The following is a 15,060-nucleotide window of genomic DNA, read 5'->3' on the forward strand; positions in this document are numbered from 1 at the left end:
GATGAGGCAACACCAGCATGTTAGTATACATTTTTTACTATTTTTTTTTTTTTTTTTACTAGGGAGTTTTTTGTTTTGCAACAGCTGGAAGCTCTAATTTGGAAACACTGCCGTACAATACGTTTCTCATTTTTATTGGGGGGGGGGGGGGAAGTGTAAGGGGGTGTATATGTAGTGTTCTACCCTTTATTATGTGTAAGTGTAGTGTTTTTAAGGTACATTCACAAGGGTTTACGGTGAGTTTCCCGCTAGGAGTTTGCACTGCGGTGGAAAATTTGCCGCAGCTCTAACTTGAAGCAGGAAACTCGCTGTAAACCTGCCCGTGTGAATGTACCCTGTATCATCTCTAATGCTATTTCATTATATTTTTTCCACAGTCTCCCTTAGAAAACTGCCCCTATAAAAGTGGCCACTAAAGGTCCTCATAAAATGTCCCCCACCTGTTACTATGGTCCTTTCCGACTGTGGCAACAGCAGCATCTCAGTCAGAATACAGGAAGCGAGGGGGGGGGGGCATTATAAACCGGTGTGCGCTCCCTGTGTGAACTATGAACACACAGGGGCACATTTATCAATGATTTTACCCCTTTTTGATGTTTATTTTTTGACGCATAAATTTAAATTTGCGCAGTGTCACTCATTGCGTCTGTTTTATGCGTCTTTTTTGGTGGAACATTTTCATATGTTGTCTATTGTTCGTGAACCGTGGAGTGAAAGATCCACTGGACACTTATTTATTACCTGCGCAAGGTTTGTTTACGCTGTCAAACTTTGTGCATTACCGACATTAACGCAAATATAGAACATCAAGGAGCACACGTACCAACTGTCTGCAGACTCCGGCAGCCAGACTTCTACTACTACTCTCATCATGGAACAGACTCCTTTCCATGATGGGAATAGTAGTAGTCCCTCAGCACTGCAGGAGTCTGCTAATGTCGACCTCTTCTGAGCATGCTCAGAAGTAATAGGTCAGAAACGGATATTATAATCCGGGGCAAATGGATGACATTAAAGGTTCATCAGTTTGCCATAGACTTCAATGTTAAATTTATAATATCCATTTCTATTCCATAATTTTTGACGGGAGAAAAAATACTGCATGCCCAGTCTTTTCTGCTGTAAAGCAACAGGAAACAAACGTGTGCAAACAGGTGATAAAAGGATTGTAAAAAAAAATCCCATTGAAATCAATGGTATTATTTTACAGCTGTTTGCAACCCGTTTAAAAATGATCACATGGATTGCAGAACTAGCATCTAAGAATACCACTGTATGCACAGGGAGGGAGAAGGAGGTACAGCTGTTAGGTCTATGTATATGTGTAATCATGTGTATGCAGCAGAGCTGAGTGTGTAATTGTGTGTATGCAGCAGAGTTGAGTGTGTTTGCATACCCACAATCACACATTCAGCTCTGCTCCATACACATTGCACACTAATTTCTGCTCATGTACGTGATCACACACTCAGCTCTGGTACATGTACACAGTGTTTACCAACCAGGGGGCCTCCAGCTTATGCAAAACTGCAACTCCCAGCATGCCAAGTTTTTCAACACTTGGAGGCATTCTGGTTGGTAAACACTGATAGGTATGAGGAGGAAGTTTGTTGCAGTGTCTCACCCCAGTAGTAAGGAGATGGCATGAGGAAGGGGGTGTTAATGTGTGGGGGTACAGACTAGAATGCAATGCTCTGCATATACCCCAACTGTATAGGAATGTACATACACACACTGCTATACACATGGGGGGGGGGGGGGGGGGTGTATGTGCGCCCTAGGGAGTTCTGTAGGGTGCAATGCTCTGCAGTCTGCACATACCCCCCCCCCCCCCCCCCCAATGTGTATAGCAATGTGTGTACATTCCTATACAGGTGGGGGTATGTGCATAGCATTGAATCGGTCAGTGACTCAAGGCCTCTGAGTCTGCAGTCCCTGTTATTCACATCTGTACATACACTAGGGTGCAATGCTCTACACATAGCCCCATGTATAGCAGTGTGTGTACTACCCACACTACTATACATGGGGAGTATGTGCTGGTGTGAAATTTTCGATGTAAACTGGACTCTCACCCATTCGAAAATATCATATAAAGCAGACAATATACGTGGACATGCCCACTTCTAAAAAACTGATGTGAACAGTGTAAATCGTGGCACAAAGCTCTTTGAAAATGTGGTGGATACTTTTCGCTCAAAATTATATTTTTATTTTTTTTGGCGCAAAAAAGATCTTAATAAAGATTTATTTTACTATTGTGCAGAGCTTTGTTCGGTGCACACTGCTGCTCCGGCACTTCTAGCTCTGTGAGCAGTGTACAGCGGAAAACGCCACAGCTCTGTGAAGTGTGAGGTAGAGAAGGAGTGTATGGTAGTGAAGGGGGGGGGGGGGGGTTATATTTGCACAAAATTTATCAAAGGACAACTTTAGTAAATATTGAGCAAAAGTGTAAATTAGACAAGAAGTGTAAAGGGGTAGATCTGTGTCTAGACACCTAATGCTAAATCTCCCCCATAGTGTATAAGGAGAACAGCAGTAATCCTTCTTCCTCTCTGTGTAACATGTGCAGCATAAAACCAGATAGGAAAGGGTTACAGAGCAGAGTGCGGTGATTGGCTGACATCTCAGTGACACACAGTGAGGGAGGAAGTTCAGTCATGTACAGTGAGGGCAAAAGAGGGACACATCCCCTGCCTGAGAAAATATAGAAATTCAGTGTGATCTGATATAAGCTGATTTTAAAAGAAATACAGAAGCTAGACACATAAAAGCTTTATGTACATGATCAGGATGAGGTACTGAGTTACTAACTTTTTTTTTCTGGGCTATGATAGGTACGCTTTAAGCTCCTTCAGGTTGAATGGAGACCATCGGTGGACAGCTAATTTCGGGTCTCTCCAGAGAGTTTTTTTTTATTTTTTTTTATACTGGGTTAGGGCTCTGGCAGGGCCATTCAAAGATTTTAATTTTATTTATTTTTTATCAACTGGTGCTAGAAAGTTAAACAGATTTGTTAATTACTTCCATTAAAAAAATCTTAATCCTTCCAGTACTTATTAGCTGCTAAATACTACAGAGGAAATTATTTTATTTTTGGAACACAGAGCTCTCTGCTGACATCATGACCACAGTGCTCTCTGCTGACATCTCTGTCCAGAGTAGGAGAAAATCCCCACAACAAACATATGCTGCTCTGGACAGTGCCTAAAATGGACAGAGATGTCAGCAGAGAGCACTGTGTTCCAAAAAGAAAATAATTTCCTCTGTAGTATTCAGCAGCTAATAAGTACTGGAAGGATTAAGATTTTTTAATAGAAGTAATTTACAAATCTGTTTAACTTTTTGGCACCAGTTGATTAAAAAAAAAAAAAAAAAGTTTTCCAGCCGGCTTCTTACATGACAGTGGGCTCAACCTATCAACCGGCCGAGGCAGAACATCGCTGTGGTAGGTGATAGGCTGACGGCTGTCCGACATTCCCTTCCCCAGGAAGCTGGTCTGGACCGACTGGGAAGGTGATTTAAAGTTTATTTTGTTTATCTTTTGCAGCCCGGTCATAGGGATACAGCGTACAGTATAGAGTGTTAGCGCCGGCGGCCGCAACAAACAGGAGGACGAGGAGGGCAGCGCTGGGCTGATAACTCATTCATTCCTGAGGGCAGGGGTGTGGAAATTAAAAAAAAAACTACTTGTCCAAGGGACTAAAGCTGAACACAATCTACTTGTCCCTCAATTAAATCCACTTGTCCTGGTAGATAAAATAATTTCGAACAAAATAGTCTGATCCCCCCCCCCCCCCCCCCACAAGACCACCAGGGATTGTTATAAGATCCCTTTAGACACTGATGTCAACTTAGACAGCTGTTATCTAATGGTTTAATAGCGGCCACGGTGATCGCAGCATGCCAGGCTATTAGCGGAGGGAGAGCTGTAGCTCCTTTTACACCCGAGGCAAGTGCAGGAAACTTTTATTAGGAAAGGGGCTTATTCACATATATACGCACTTTTTAAAATATTTTAATCACTATTTTTCAGTCTTCATAGGGACTTGTGTGTTACTGGGGGTTGTTCTGCTTCTCCAGTTTATGTGGTGCATTTTGTGTCAGAAAATGCTGGAAGTTGCATTTAGTTACTAGATAACTACAACACCCAGCATGCACTGATGCAGCCTATGGTTGTGTGGGTGTTGCAGCATGTTGCACTGTATAGTTCTACAGTTAAGGTTATTGCGTAACATGCTGGGAGTTGTAGTTTTGGTTGGGGCGTGTTTGCGTGCATCCGTGGGGCTCTTGGTCGGCGGGTGAGTATGAAGGCGGCGGGATTCTGGGGGTGCAATTTAGTGCGGGTGACCGGAAACCACTAAAAATAAATAAAATTTAGATGGCACAACTGGTGGCGGTGGCAGTGCCCCCCCCCCCCCCCACATCATACATTACATACACACATCACAGATGCATCATACACATATATACACTCACACCATACATATGCACACAATCATACACCCGCCACTGGCCCCCCCACATCATATATTACATATACACACACATCATACATACACCGCTCCCCACATCATACATCACATACATTCACACATAGACAGACATCATACATTACATACACATCACAGACAGACATCATACACACATGATACATTACATACACATCACACTCAGACATCATACACACATTATACATTACATACACATCACACACAGACATCATACACACATCATACATTACATACACATCCCACACAGACATTAAACATTACATACACATCACACACAGACATCATACACACATCATACATTACATACACATCACACATAGACAGACATCATACACACATTATACATTACATACACATCACACATAGACAGACATCATACACACATCATACATTACATACACACACACACAGACATTATACATTACATACACACACACAGACATTATACACACATTATGCATTACATACACACAGACATTATACACACAGACATTATACACATCACACATACACTCACACCCTACATATACAACCACCCTGCATTGTCTGCCTCCTCACCTGAGCCGGCCATGAGTGGACATCAGAGCTGTAGTCCCGGCCGGTGTGAGGTTACATGGGTTGAAAATTCTCCCCTCACACCGGACGTCCTCTCCCCTCCCCTCTCCCCCTGCTCTGTGTTTTCCCCGTGCAAATATGCAGCCTCCCCGTGGTGGATTAGGTCCTGTGAAGAAGGGGGAGGGATAGAGCTGTGTGCGGGGGAGGAGCTGTGTGCCGAGCTGTGGACATCCTTTCTCTCCCCCTGTCTTCTTGTGTTATGTGTAGCTGCATCCTCCATCCTCCGGGAGGATTAGATAAGGGGGCGTGGTTCAATTATGTAATGCGAACGTGCGACCTCGGGCTCTGCGGTCAGCTGGGGGCCCCGCATTTAGTTAGATAACTACAACACCCAGCATGCACTGATGCAGCCTATGGTTGTGTGGGTGTTGCAGCATGTTGCACTGTATAGTTCTACAGTTAAGGTTATTGCGTAACATGCTGGGAGTTGTAGTTTTGGTTGGGGCGTGTTTGCGTGCATCCGTGGGGCTCTTGGTCGGCGGGTGAGTATGAAGGCGGCGGGATTCTGGGGGTGCAATTTAGTGCGGGTGACCGGAAACCACTAAAAATAAATAAAATTAGATGGCACAACTGGTGGCGGTGGCAGTGCCCCCCCCCACATCATACATTACATACACACATCACAGATGCATCATACACATATATACACTCACACCATACATATGCACACATACATACACCCGCCACTGGCCCCTCCACATCATATATTACATATACACACACATCATACATACACCGCTCCCCACATCATACATCACATACATACACACATCACACATAGACAGACATCATACATTACATACACATCACACTCAGACATCATACACACATTATACATTACATACACATCACACACAGACATCATACACACATCATACATTACATACACATCCCACACAGACATTATACATTACATACACATCACACACAGACATCATACACACATCATCATACATTACATACACATCACACATAGACAGACATCATACACACATCATACATTACATACACACACACAGACATTATACATTACATACACACATTATACATTACATACACACAGACATTATACACACAGACATTATACACATCACACACAGACATTATACACACATCACACATACACTCACACCCTACATATACAACCACCCTTCCTGTCGCCTGCATTGTCTGCCTCCTCACCTGAGCCGGCCATGAGTGGACATCAGAGCTGTAGTCCCGGCCGGTGTGAGGTTACATGGGTTGAAAAATCTCCCCTCACACCGGACGTCCTCTCCCCTCCCCTCTCCTCCCTGCTCTGTGTTTTCCCCGTGCAAATATGCAGCCTCCCAGTGGTGGATTAGGTCCTGTGAAGAAGGGGGAGGGATAGAGCTGTGTGCGGGGGAGGAGCTGTGTGCCGAGCTGTGGACATCCTTTCTCTCCCCCTGTCTTCTTGTGTTATGTGTAGCTGCATCCTCCATCCTCCGGGAGGATTAGATAAGGAGGCGTGGTTCAATTATGTAATGCGAACGTGCAACCTCGGGCTCTGCGGTCAGCTGGGGGCCCCGTCGCCCCTCCATACACTCTGAGTGCCGGTGTGAGGTGTAGACTTGCATCCGCTCCTGCGCCTCCCACCGGCAGTAAAGAAAAATAAGGGGGAAGTCGGTCTGTCCCTGCTAGCCCGATACAGGGCTAAATCTATAAACAATTCACCTGCCCAGCACCCAAAACTACTTGTCCTGGGCGTCGGGCGATAGAATTTCCACATCCCTGCGAGGGGGAGGGGCCAAACCGGTATTGCGGTATGGGGAAAAATTCATATCGTGCAGCACAAAAATTTCGGTATTCGGTATGAACCGGTATACCGCCCAACCCTAAGCCTACCTCCTGGGCACTTTCTGTAGCTGCAGCCTGGAAACCGAACAGAATTTTTCTCGGTCATGCAAGCAGGAAATAGAATGTGTGCTATTACTATCAATGTCCATGTATAGTTCTGCATATTGAATTTCTATAACTAATTATCTTTTCTTGTGCTGAAATAGTAAAATGCCATATGCGTGACAGTAATTGGGTCTGCATCCTTTATACCTGCTTTCTTAGTAAATTCTCTCCAAGCACAATATGGACAAATGAAAATTGATGGCGATGAGCTCAGAGTGTCAGATGTGTTTTGTCAAGTAGGTTGTCAAGAAGCTCAGCAAATTGGCAAATGAATATGTTTTCTTCCTTTTGTAGCGATTATAGAAATAGAGCACAAATGAGCTCTACTAACACTGATGTGGAGAGTGGCTTTAATGCAATGTCTTTTGTTATCCAGCAGTGTGTTGTGTTTATTTCATGCCCTTGGAATAGTAGATCTATGTATGCATCATTATTTATTCTTTTTTCTTACAGTTTGTCGTTATTAAAGGAGCCTGTGTGTTTGGGTGGCTGTGAACATGTGTTTTGTAGGTGAGTATTAGAAACAGTACATACCACATTCCTAGTCTTTCAGCGTAAACATGTAAATCATGGATGAGTATGACTAACAAAAATGGTTTACTTTTTTATCATGCCCTGTTCTTTTTACATTAGAAAAATAAAGCCTAGTCCTTGCATATGCACTGATTATTTTTCAGCAAGTGACCCGCTACTGATCTATGGCTTTTTTTCTTTTTTTTTTTTTTCTTTTGCGCAACCTTATTTTCTGCCTTACAGCTCACCTGAGTCATGAGCCCACGTGAGGAGGCAGAACTGAATGAAAAGTCATTCCAGAGCAAGCATAAATCAGTAGGAAGCCAGGTCTCCTGTATCATTGCGTGCTTTGTATTCAGGCTCATTCTGTGCAGTGGAGATATGCAAATCACACACAAACCTATATGTATATACTCCTCTTACAAAAGCATTTTCTTGTTTCTTTGTGTCACAATACCGCCCCCCCGCCCGCAATCTCCACTATGGGGCCCAGTTCGGCCTCAGCTCTGCTTCCGGGAGTGACGTTTCGCACCCAGCACTGACGCTGGTCGAAACACGCCTCCTCTATTAATTTCTATAGGAGAGACAGAGACACGCAAACTATGTGTGTCTGGTTCTCCCATAGAAAGAATGTAGGGGGCATGTTTCAAAACATGTCTGTGCTGGGTGTGACAGTCAACCTATTGAAGCAGAGCTGGCGCTGAGCCGGGGCCCCCTACGGGAGATTGCGGGGATCCCTGCGTTCGGATCCTCCGTGATCAGACACTTATCCTCTATCCTGCAGATAGGGGATAAGTTGTCTTCCACTGGATTTCTTTTTTAAGTTTATTCCGTTCACCAATCCCTGCGGGGCCGGTGGTTTTCAGTCTGGAGATCCAGCGGGCTTCCCTCTGAAGGAGATCTTTCAGGCTCAATTACATCAGGGATGTGGAAATCCTTTCACCCCATGCCCGGGACATACAGTTCTGGGTGACGGGCAGGTGAAGTTCTTTTCACATTTAGCCCTGTTGCTATATAACTTTTTTTCCTTTCATATCTAGGACATGTGTAGGTGAGAGTGTGGGTAGTGAATGTCCTGTATGCCACACACCAGCGTGGGTGAAGGATGTACAGATCAACCGGCAGCTTGACAATATGATTCAGCTGTGTAGTAAACTGCATACCTTAATCGATGGAGGAAAGAATGATGGTAAGTGATCTGTTAAAGAGTAATGTCATGATCTTGTTAAATTTAATAATCCTCCCAGTTCACTGCCCCAGTTCATTATAAACCACCCCCTGCCTTTATTGTTGTTATTTTTTAGTTTTCTACATTGATATTGCTCTGTATTTTCTGCTCAGTTTCAGTCAGATTCACAGACTGCGAAGGGGCGTTCCCCAGCAGGCGTGACATCATCTGAAGCCATACAGGGAAGAACTTCCTCCCTCACTCTGCTACACACATCCCAGAGCAGTTCAGTGTGAGATGAGTTATGATTGGCTAAGGCTGCAACCCTCTTCCCCCAGAACTCCAGACTGCATTTCCTGATTTTGGACTTCTGCCAGGCCAGCAGGAGTCAAAAGTCTGTGCAAGAGACGGGTGGAAATTTGCTCTGAACAAGTAGGGAGACACCTAGTGGCAGCTTTGTAAAACACAAATAAAACATAGAAAACGTGTGTGTGTGTGTGTATATATATATATATATATATATATATATATATATATATATATATATATATTTTTTTTTTAACCCCTTAACGACAATGGACAGAAATGTACGTCATGGTGACGTGGTACTTAACGCACCATGACGTACACTTACGCACCGCCATAATCGCGAGCACCAGAGCGGTGCTCGCGTCATGCGCGGCAGGTCCCGACTGCTATCAGCACCCAGGGACCCGCTGGTAATGGCGGACATCCGCAATCGCGTGGCTGTCCGCCATTAACCCCCTCAGATACAGTGATCAATACAGATCACGGCACCTGCGGCAGTGCGGTACTTTGAATGGATGATCGGATTGCCCCCAGCGCTGCCGCGGCTATCCGATCATCCAGCATGGCGGCCGGAGGTCCCCTCACCTGGCTCCGGCTGTCTCACAGAGTCTTCTTCTCTGGTCTGAGATCAAGCAGACCAGAGCAGAAGATCACCGATAATATTGATCAGTGCTATGTCATTATACATGGCACTGAACAGTATTAGCAATCAAATGATTGCTATGAATAGTCCCTTATGGGGACATAAAAAGTGTTAAAGAAAAAAAATGTAAAAAAATTTGAAAAATCCCCTCCCCCAATAAAAAACTTAAACGTCCATTTTTCCCATTTTACCCCCCAAAAAGCGTAAAAAAATATAATTAATACACATATTTGGTATTGCCGCATGTGTAAAAGTCTGAACTATTAAAATATATTGTTAATTATCCCGTACGGTGAACAGCGTAAATGATAAAAAAAATAACAAAAGGGTCCCGAATTGCTGCTTTTTTTGTCACATTTTATTCCAAAACAAATGTATAAAAAATGTATAAAAAGTAAAACCTAAGCAAAAGTGGTACTGATAAAAACTACAGATCATGGCGCAAAAAATTTAAGCCCTCATATCGCCCCATATACGGAAAAATGAGAAAGCTATAGGTGGTCAAAATAGGGCAATTTCAAACATGCTAATTTTGTTAAAATGGTTTGAATTTTTTTTTTTAAGCAGTACAATTATAGAAAAGCATATAACATGGGTATCATTTTAATCGTATTGACCCACAGAATAAAGAAAACATGTCATTTTTACCGGAAAGGGTACAGCATGAAAAAAAAAAACTTCCATAATTGCTAAATTGCGGTTTTCTTTTCAATTTTCCCACAAAAATATTTGTTTGGTTGCGGCGTACATTTTATGGTAAAATAAGTGATGTAATTGCAAAGTACAATTGGCGACGCAAAAAACAAGCCCTTACGTGGGTCTGTGGATGGAAATATAAGAGAGTTATGATTTTTAGAACGAGAGGAGGAAAAAACGGAAATGCAACAATAAAATTGGTCTTGTCCTTAAGCCAAAATGGGCCTGGTCCTTAAGGAGTTAAGGACGCAGGGCGTATCCATACGCCCCCCGTTTCCGAGTCCTTAAGGGCTCAGGGCGTATGGGTACGCCCTGTGTTCTTCCGGCCGCTCGCCGAGTGGGGACCGGATCAGGATGCCTGCTGATATCTTTCAGCAGGCATCCTGGCATATCGCCCAGGGGGGTTCTGAGGTCCCCCCATATAGGCAATTGCCGGTCAATTCAGACCGTCGATGTGCTGCAATTCCGTTCCCCGCCATTCAGCAGGCATCCCGGCAGAGTGCTGAGGGGGATCCTGAGAATCTTAGCTATAAAAGAGCGGTCCTCCACCGGAAGCTAAAGCTCACCCGCCGCTGATCAGTTCCGTAGTACTAATCAGTGTTTTTTTTTTTTTTTTTTGTGGTGCAGGCACTTTTTCGGGTTATAGCGGCTTTATTTTTTGCACCTATAGGCGGTCCGTGCCACCAGTAACAGGCCTGTGCTGTGTGGACGGACCGTACCTCTGTGTGTGGCCTGCCTCACTGCTGTCATTGATTTATCACTGATCAGCATTTTTTATATTTTTTTGGGGGGTTCAGGCGGGTTAATTTTTTCGAGGTTAAGTGTTTTTATTTTATTTTTTTCAGAAGGACACCACCAACTCAGTGTGACACTTGCCCCGATCATCCGGGCCTCTGCATTAAGGATTGCTTCAGGGAGTATCTCACTTCCATGGAGCACTACATTTTTAATCCTCTTCTCTGATTTTAATTCCTCAGAATTATACCCCAATGTTCCATTCCAGAGTACATTGGTTTTAAAATTTGGAAGAACCCCCCCCCCCCCCCCCCCCCGAAAAATACAAAAAAAAAAAAAAATCTTCTCCAATACCCCTGATATTTCCCCCCCCCAAAAAAAGGGTTCATGGGACAGAGAATAAACAGCATCGAGGGTTTGCAGTTGCCTCAAATGTGCAGCGCTCTCTCCCCACCTGAGCGTGGTGCGCATTTGAGGTAACAGGTTAGGGACGCCACACACATCACATTCCCAGAATGATGATTCAGGGCATAGAGTTTGGGGCGGGCATCATTTTTACTTTCGGCTTAGAGCTGGGCGGTATGACCAAAAATCCATATCACGGTATTTTTTGGAAGTTATGGCAGTTCCACTGTATTTTACAGTATTCTCCAAAAACCACCCCCCCCCCCCCCCCCCCCCCGTGACCCGTGTGTGCTGCTCTGCTTCTCAAACCCCCACCAATGAATTATCAGCCGCTGCGCTGTCCCCCGTATCGAACTAATCATATTTGACCCGCCGGCGCTTTAAATTAATTAGTTGCGTGCCGCGGTGCTGGAAATGATTAATAGATTAATAAAGGACATCTGTACTGTGCCCGGGCTGCAAAAATAAACTAAACTTTGGATCACCTTCCTATGTTTCCCCGTTGCTCCGGTATCGGCCTCACGGTTCTCCGCTGCGATCTTCATGCTGCTTCCTGGGGATGGCGCTCAGCCTATCACTGGCTGCAGTGATGTCCCGCCTCGGCCGGTGATAGGCTGAGTGCACTGTCATGATGTAAGGAGCCGTCCGGCTCCTTACATGACAGTGCGCTCAGCCTATCACCGGCCGAGGCGGGACATCGCTGCGGCCAGTGATACGCTGACGGCTCTGTGATGTTCCTGTCCCTAGGAAGCAGCGTGGGGCCGATACGGAGCAGCTGGGGAACGTAGGAAGGGGAGTCAAAGTTTATTTTGTTTATTTTTGCAGCTGGGGCACAGTACAGATTTCCTTTATTAATAATTTCCAGCGCTGCGGCACGCAACTAATTCATTTAAAGCACTGGCGGGTCACATATGATTAGTTCCCCGATGTGGGGGACAGCGCAGCGGCTGATAATTAATTGGGGGGGGGGGCAGGTTAGAGAAGCAAAGCAGCGCCTGTAGGTCACTTATGATTAGTTCCCCGATGTGGGGACAGCTGCTGCGGCTGATAGTTCTTTCATTCGAAGGGGGGGGAGGGGCCCGACCAGTATTGCAGTATGGGAAAAATTTATATCGTACAGCAAAAGAAAAACAGTATTCGGTATGAACCGGTATATTGCCCATCACTATTTCGGCTATACTCTGGGTCATCATTCTGGGAATATAATTGGCATATCAGTATTAAAATTGCAATTTTCATCCCCCCCATAGTACACTTCATCCATTCCTGGAAAATTTAATTTAGGGAACAACCGTCTGTTCCAAATCTCCACTTGACCCCTAAGACACCTTCCCTAGGGGGTGTACTGTTTGTAATAGGCTCACATGTGGGTGTTCCTTTCTGGCATTTTCCTCTGAATGTATGTAACATCGGCCTCAAATGCGAAGAGTTCTCGCTCATGAGCTCTGTCGTATTTCCAGGTGACAATTCGGAGTCACATGTTAGTTGTTCCCAGAAAGATGAAGCAGAGCATAGGTTGACAATTGCAATTTTCAAAAGCTACCCTTCATCCATTCCTGGAAAATAAATTTATGTCCTCTTTACCTCTATACCCATTCCTCATGGTGGGTACTTTCTGTAATGGTGTCACATGTGGGTCACATTTTTGTATTTTCCTCTGAATGTATGTAACCGTCAGCTACTGATATGCCATAGGCCTCAATTGCAGACTTACCTCTATGATGTCTGATCCTTGTTGTGCTCCTGCCCAGCACGTTACCCCATATGTAAAAAATTGGGTAACCCCAGCATTTTTGTGAAAAAAAAATAAAAAATCTAATTTTTCAATTTACGGGCCACTGTTCAAAAAACCTGTGAGGTGTAAGTACTCACTGTACTCCTTGTTACCTTCCTTGAGGGGTATAGTTTCAAAATTGTGGTCACTCCCTGTTTTTTTTTTAATTTTGTGTCCGAAACTCAACCATTGTAGTGCAAATCACCACTTTAGACCTCAAATCTCATCGGTGCTGTCTCACTTCTAAGCCCTGTTTTGCACCTGCATAGTGCTATACCTCCATATATGAGGTATATTCTTATTCTGGAGAAATTGAGCTACAAATTTAGTGGAGCTTTTTTTCTCTTGCTACTTGTGAAACTAAAAGATTTTTGGTTAATACCATCATTTTAGTGTTAAAAATCAAATTTTTCACTTTTTGGGCCCACTGTTCAAAAAAACCTGTGAGGTGTAAGTACTCACTGTAACCCTGGAGTGCTCTAGTTTTCAAAATGGTGTCACATTTGGTTTCTGCTGTTCTGGTATCGTGGGAGGTTTGAAAATGCACATGGCCCCCAACTTCAATTTCAGCAAAATTCTGTCTCCAAAAGACCAATGGCGCTCCTTCTGTTCCGAGACCTGTAGTGTACCAGCAGATCACTTAACCAAAGAAAGTTAACCAGATTTTGTTCCACGAGTACCATACAAAGTGGAATTCTGAAGTAAGAAATGAGGTCAGCACCAGATTTGTCACATGCCCTGCAGCATGTATTTTATTTTTATTAATTTATTTTTCCTCAGGAGCACAAAGTGTGAAGGGGAGGTGTCAGGCCCAGGGCCTGTATTTGTGTATAATATATAAATCCAAGACCTGGTTGAAGGTTTACGCAAACTATGTATCCATTGTGTTTGTGTATTCCAGTTTATTTTTTTTTGGGGGGGGGGGGGGGGGGGTCTGTCTGTTTTGTATTATCCCTCCTTTTAAGTCAGGCACTCTGGTCCCATCATAAAATCAAACTGAGATAAGGGACCTGGAAGAGAGAGGCCCCCACTTGGTATGGTCAGAGGGGAGGGGGAAATTGAGTTTTCCCTCCAGAAAAGCAGCTATAAAACTTACATGCTGTACACAAACCTTTGTTCAAGCCTGTGGCAAAAGCTGTACAAGACCCTAACAAACAGTTGGTGACTCAATCACCAAGACTGTTATGCCATCATGCTGTAAGGACCTCATTTTTGTTTTCTGAACTTGTCTTGCTGGACTTTTTTTTTTTTTTTTATAAATATTTTGTACCTGTATGTCATTTGTTTATTTTATATGTAGCGTACCAGTGTGATCCCTTTTTTTTCCCCCCAGATGAAATGTTTAATTAATCAGCTCTGGTCTTTGATCTCTAAATATATGAGCTCACTTTTCTGAAGGAGGCTCTGGTGAAACACGTTTATCAAAGGGTTCATTTGGTGACTTGCTGGGACTAGTAGTGGATAGCCAGAGGTCTGGTCCCTTGCACCATTACACTCTAGCGTCTTGGCAAGAGCGATAGGGTGTGATTGTGACAACTAGTGGCAGCGGTGGGATATATATATTTAGAGATTTTTTGTGGTTGCTGGGTTTTACCTGTAAGGAAATCTTAGCACTAAAAGAAATTGCATACATCTTGGGGGAGATTTATCAAAACCTGTGCAGAGGAAAAGTTGTCCAGTTGCCCATAGCAACCAATCAGATCGATTCTTTCATTTTACAGAGCTTTTTTAAAATGAAAAAAGCAATCTGGTTGCTATGGGCAACTCA

At 43.9% G+C, this 15,060-nt stretch overlaps 1 protein-coding gene across 2 annotated transcripts in view; it reads left to right on the top strand.

Annotated features, from left to right (window-relative positions):
* BARD1 (BRCA1 associated RING domain 1) overlaps nt 1–15,060 on the top strand; it is a 107,049-nt gene that overhangs the window by 11,104 nt on the left and 80,885 nt on the right. For both annotated transcript variants that reach the window (XM_056534046.1, XM_056534047.1), the window contains exons 2-3: nt 7,503–7,559; nt 8,603–8,751. In XM_056534046.1, coding sequence (XP_056390021.1) covers nt 7,503–7,559; nt 8,603–8,751 — 206 coding nt within the window. The remainder of the gene's footprint in view (nt 1–7,502; nt 7,560–8,602; nt 8,752–15,060) is intronic.

Source organism: Hyla sarda, chromosome 8 (assembly GCF_029499605.1).
Source record: "Hyla sarda isolate aHylSar1 chromosome 8, aHylSar1.hap1, whole genome shotgun sequence".
NCBI lineage: Eukaryota > Metazoa > Chordata > Amphibia > Anura > Hylidae > Hyla > Hyla sarda.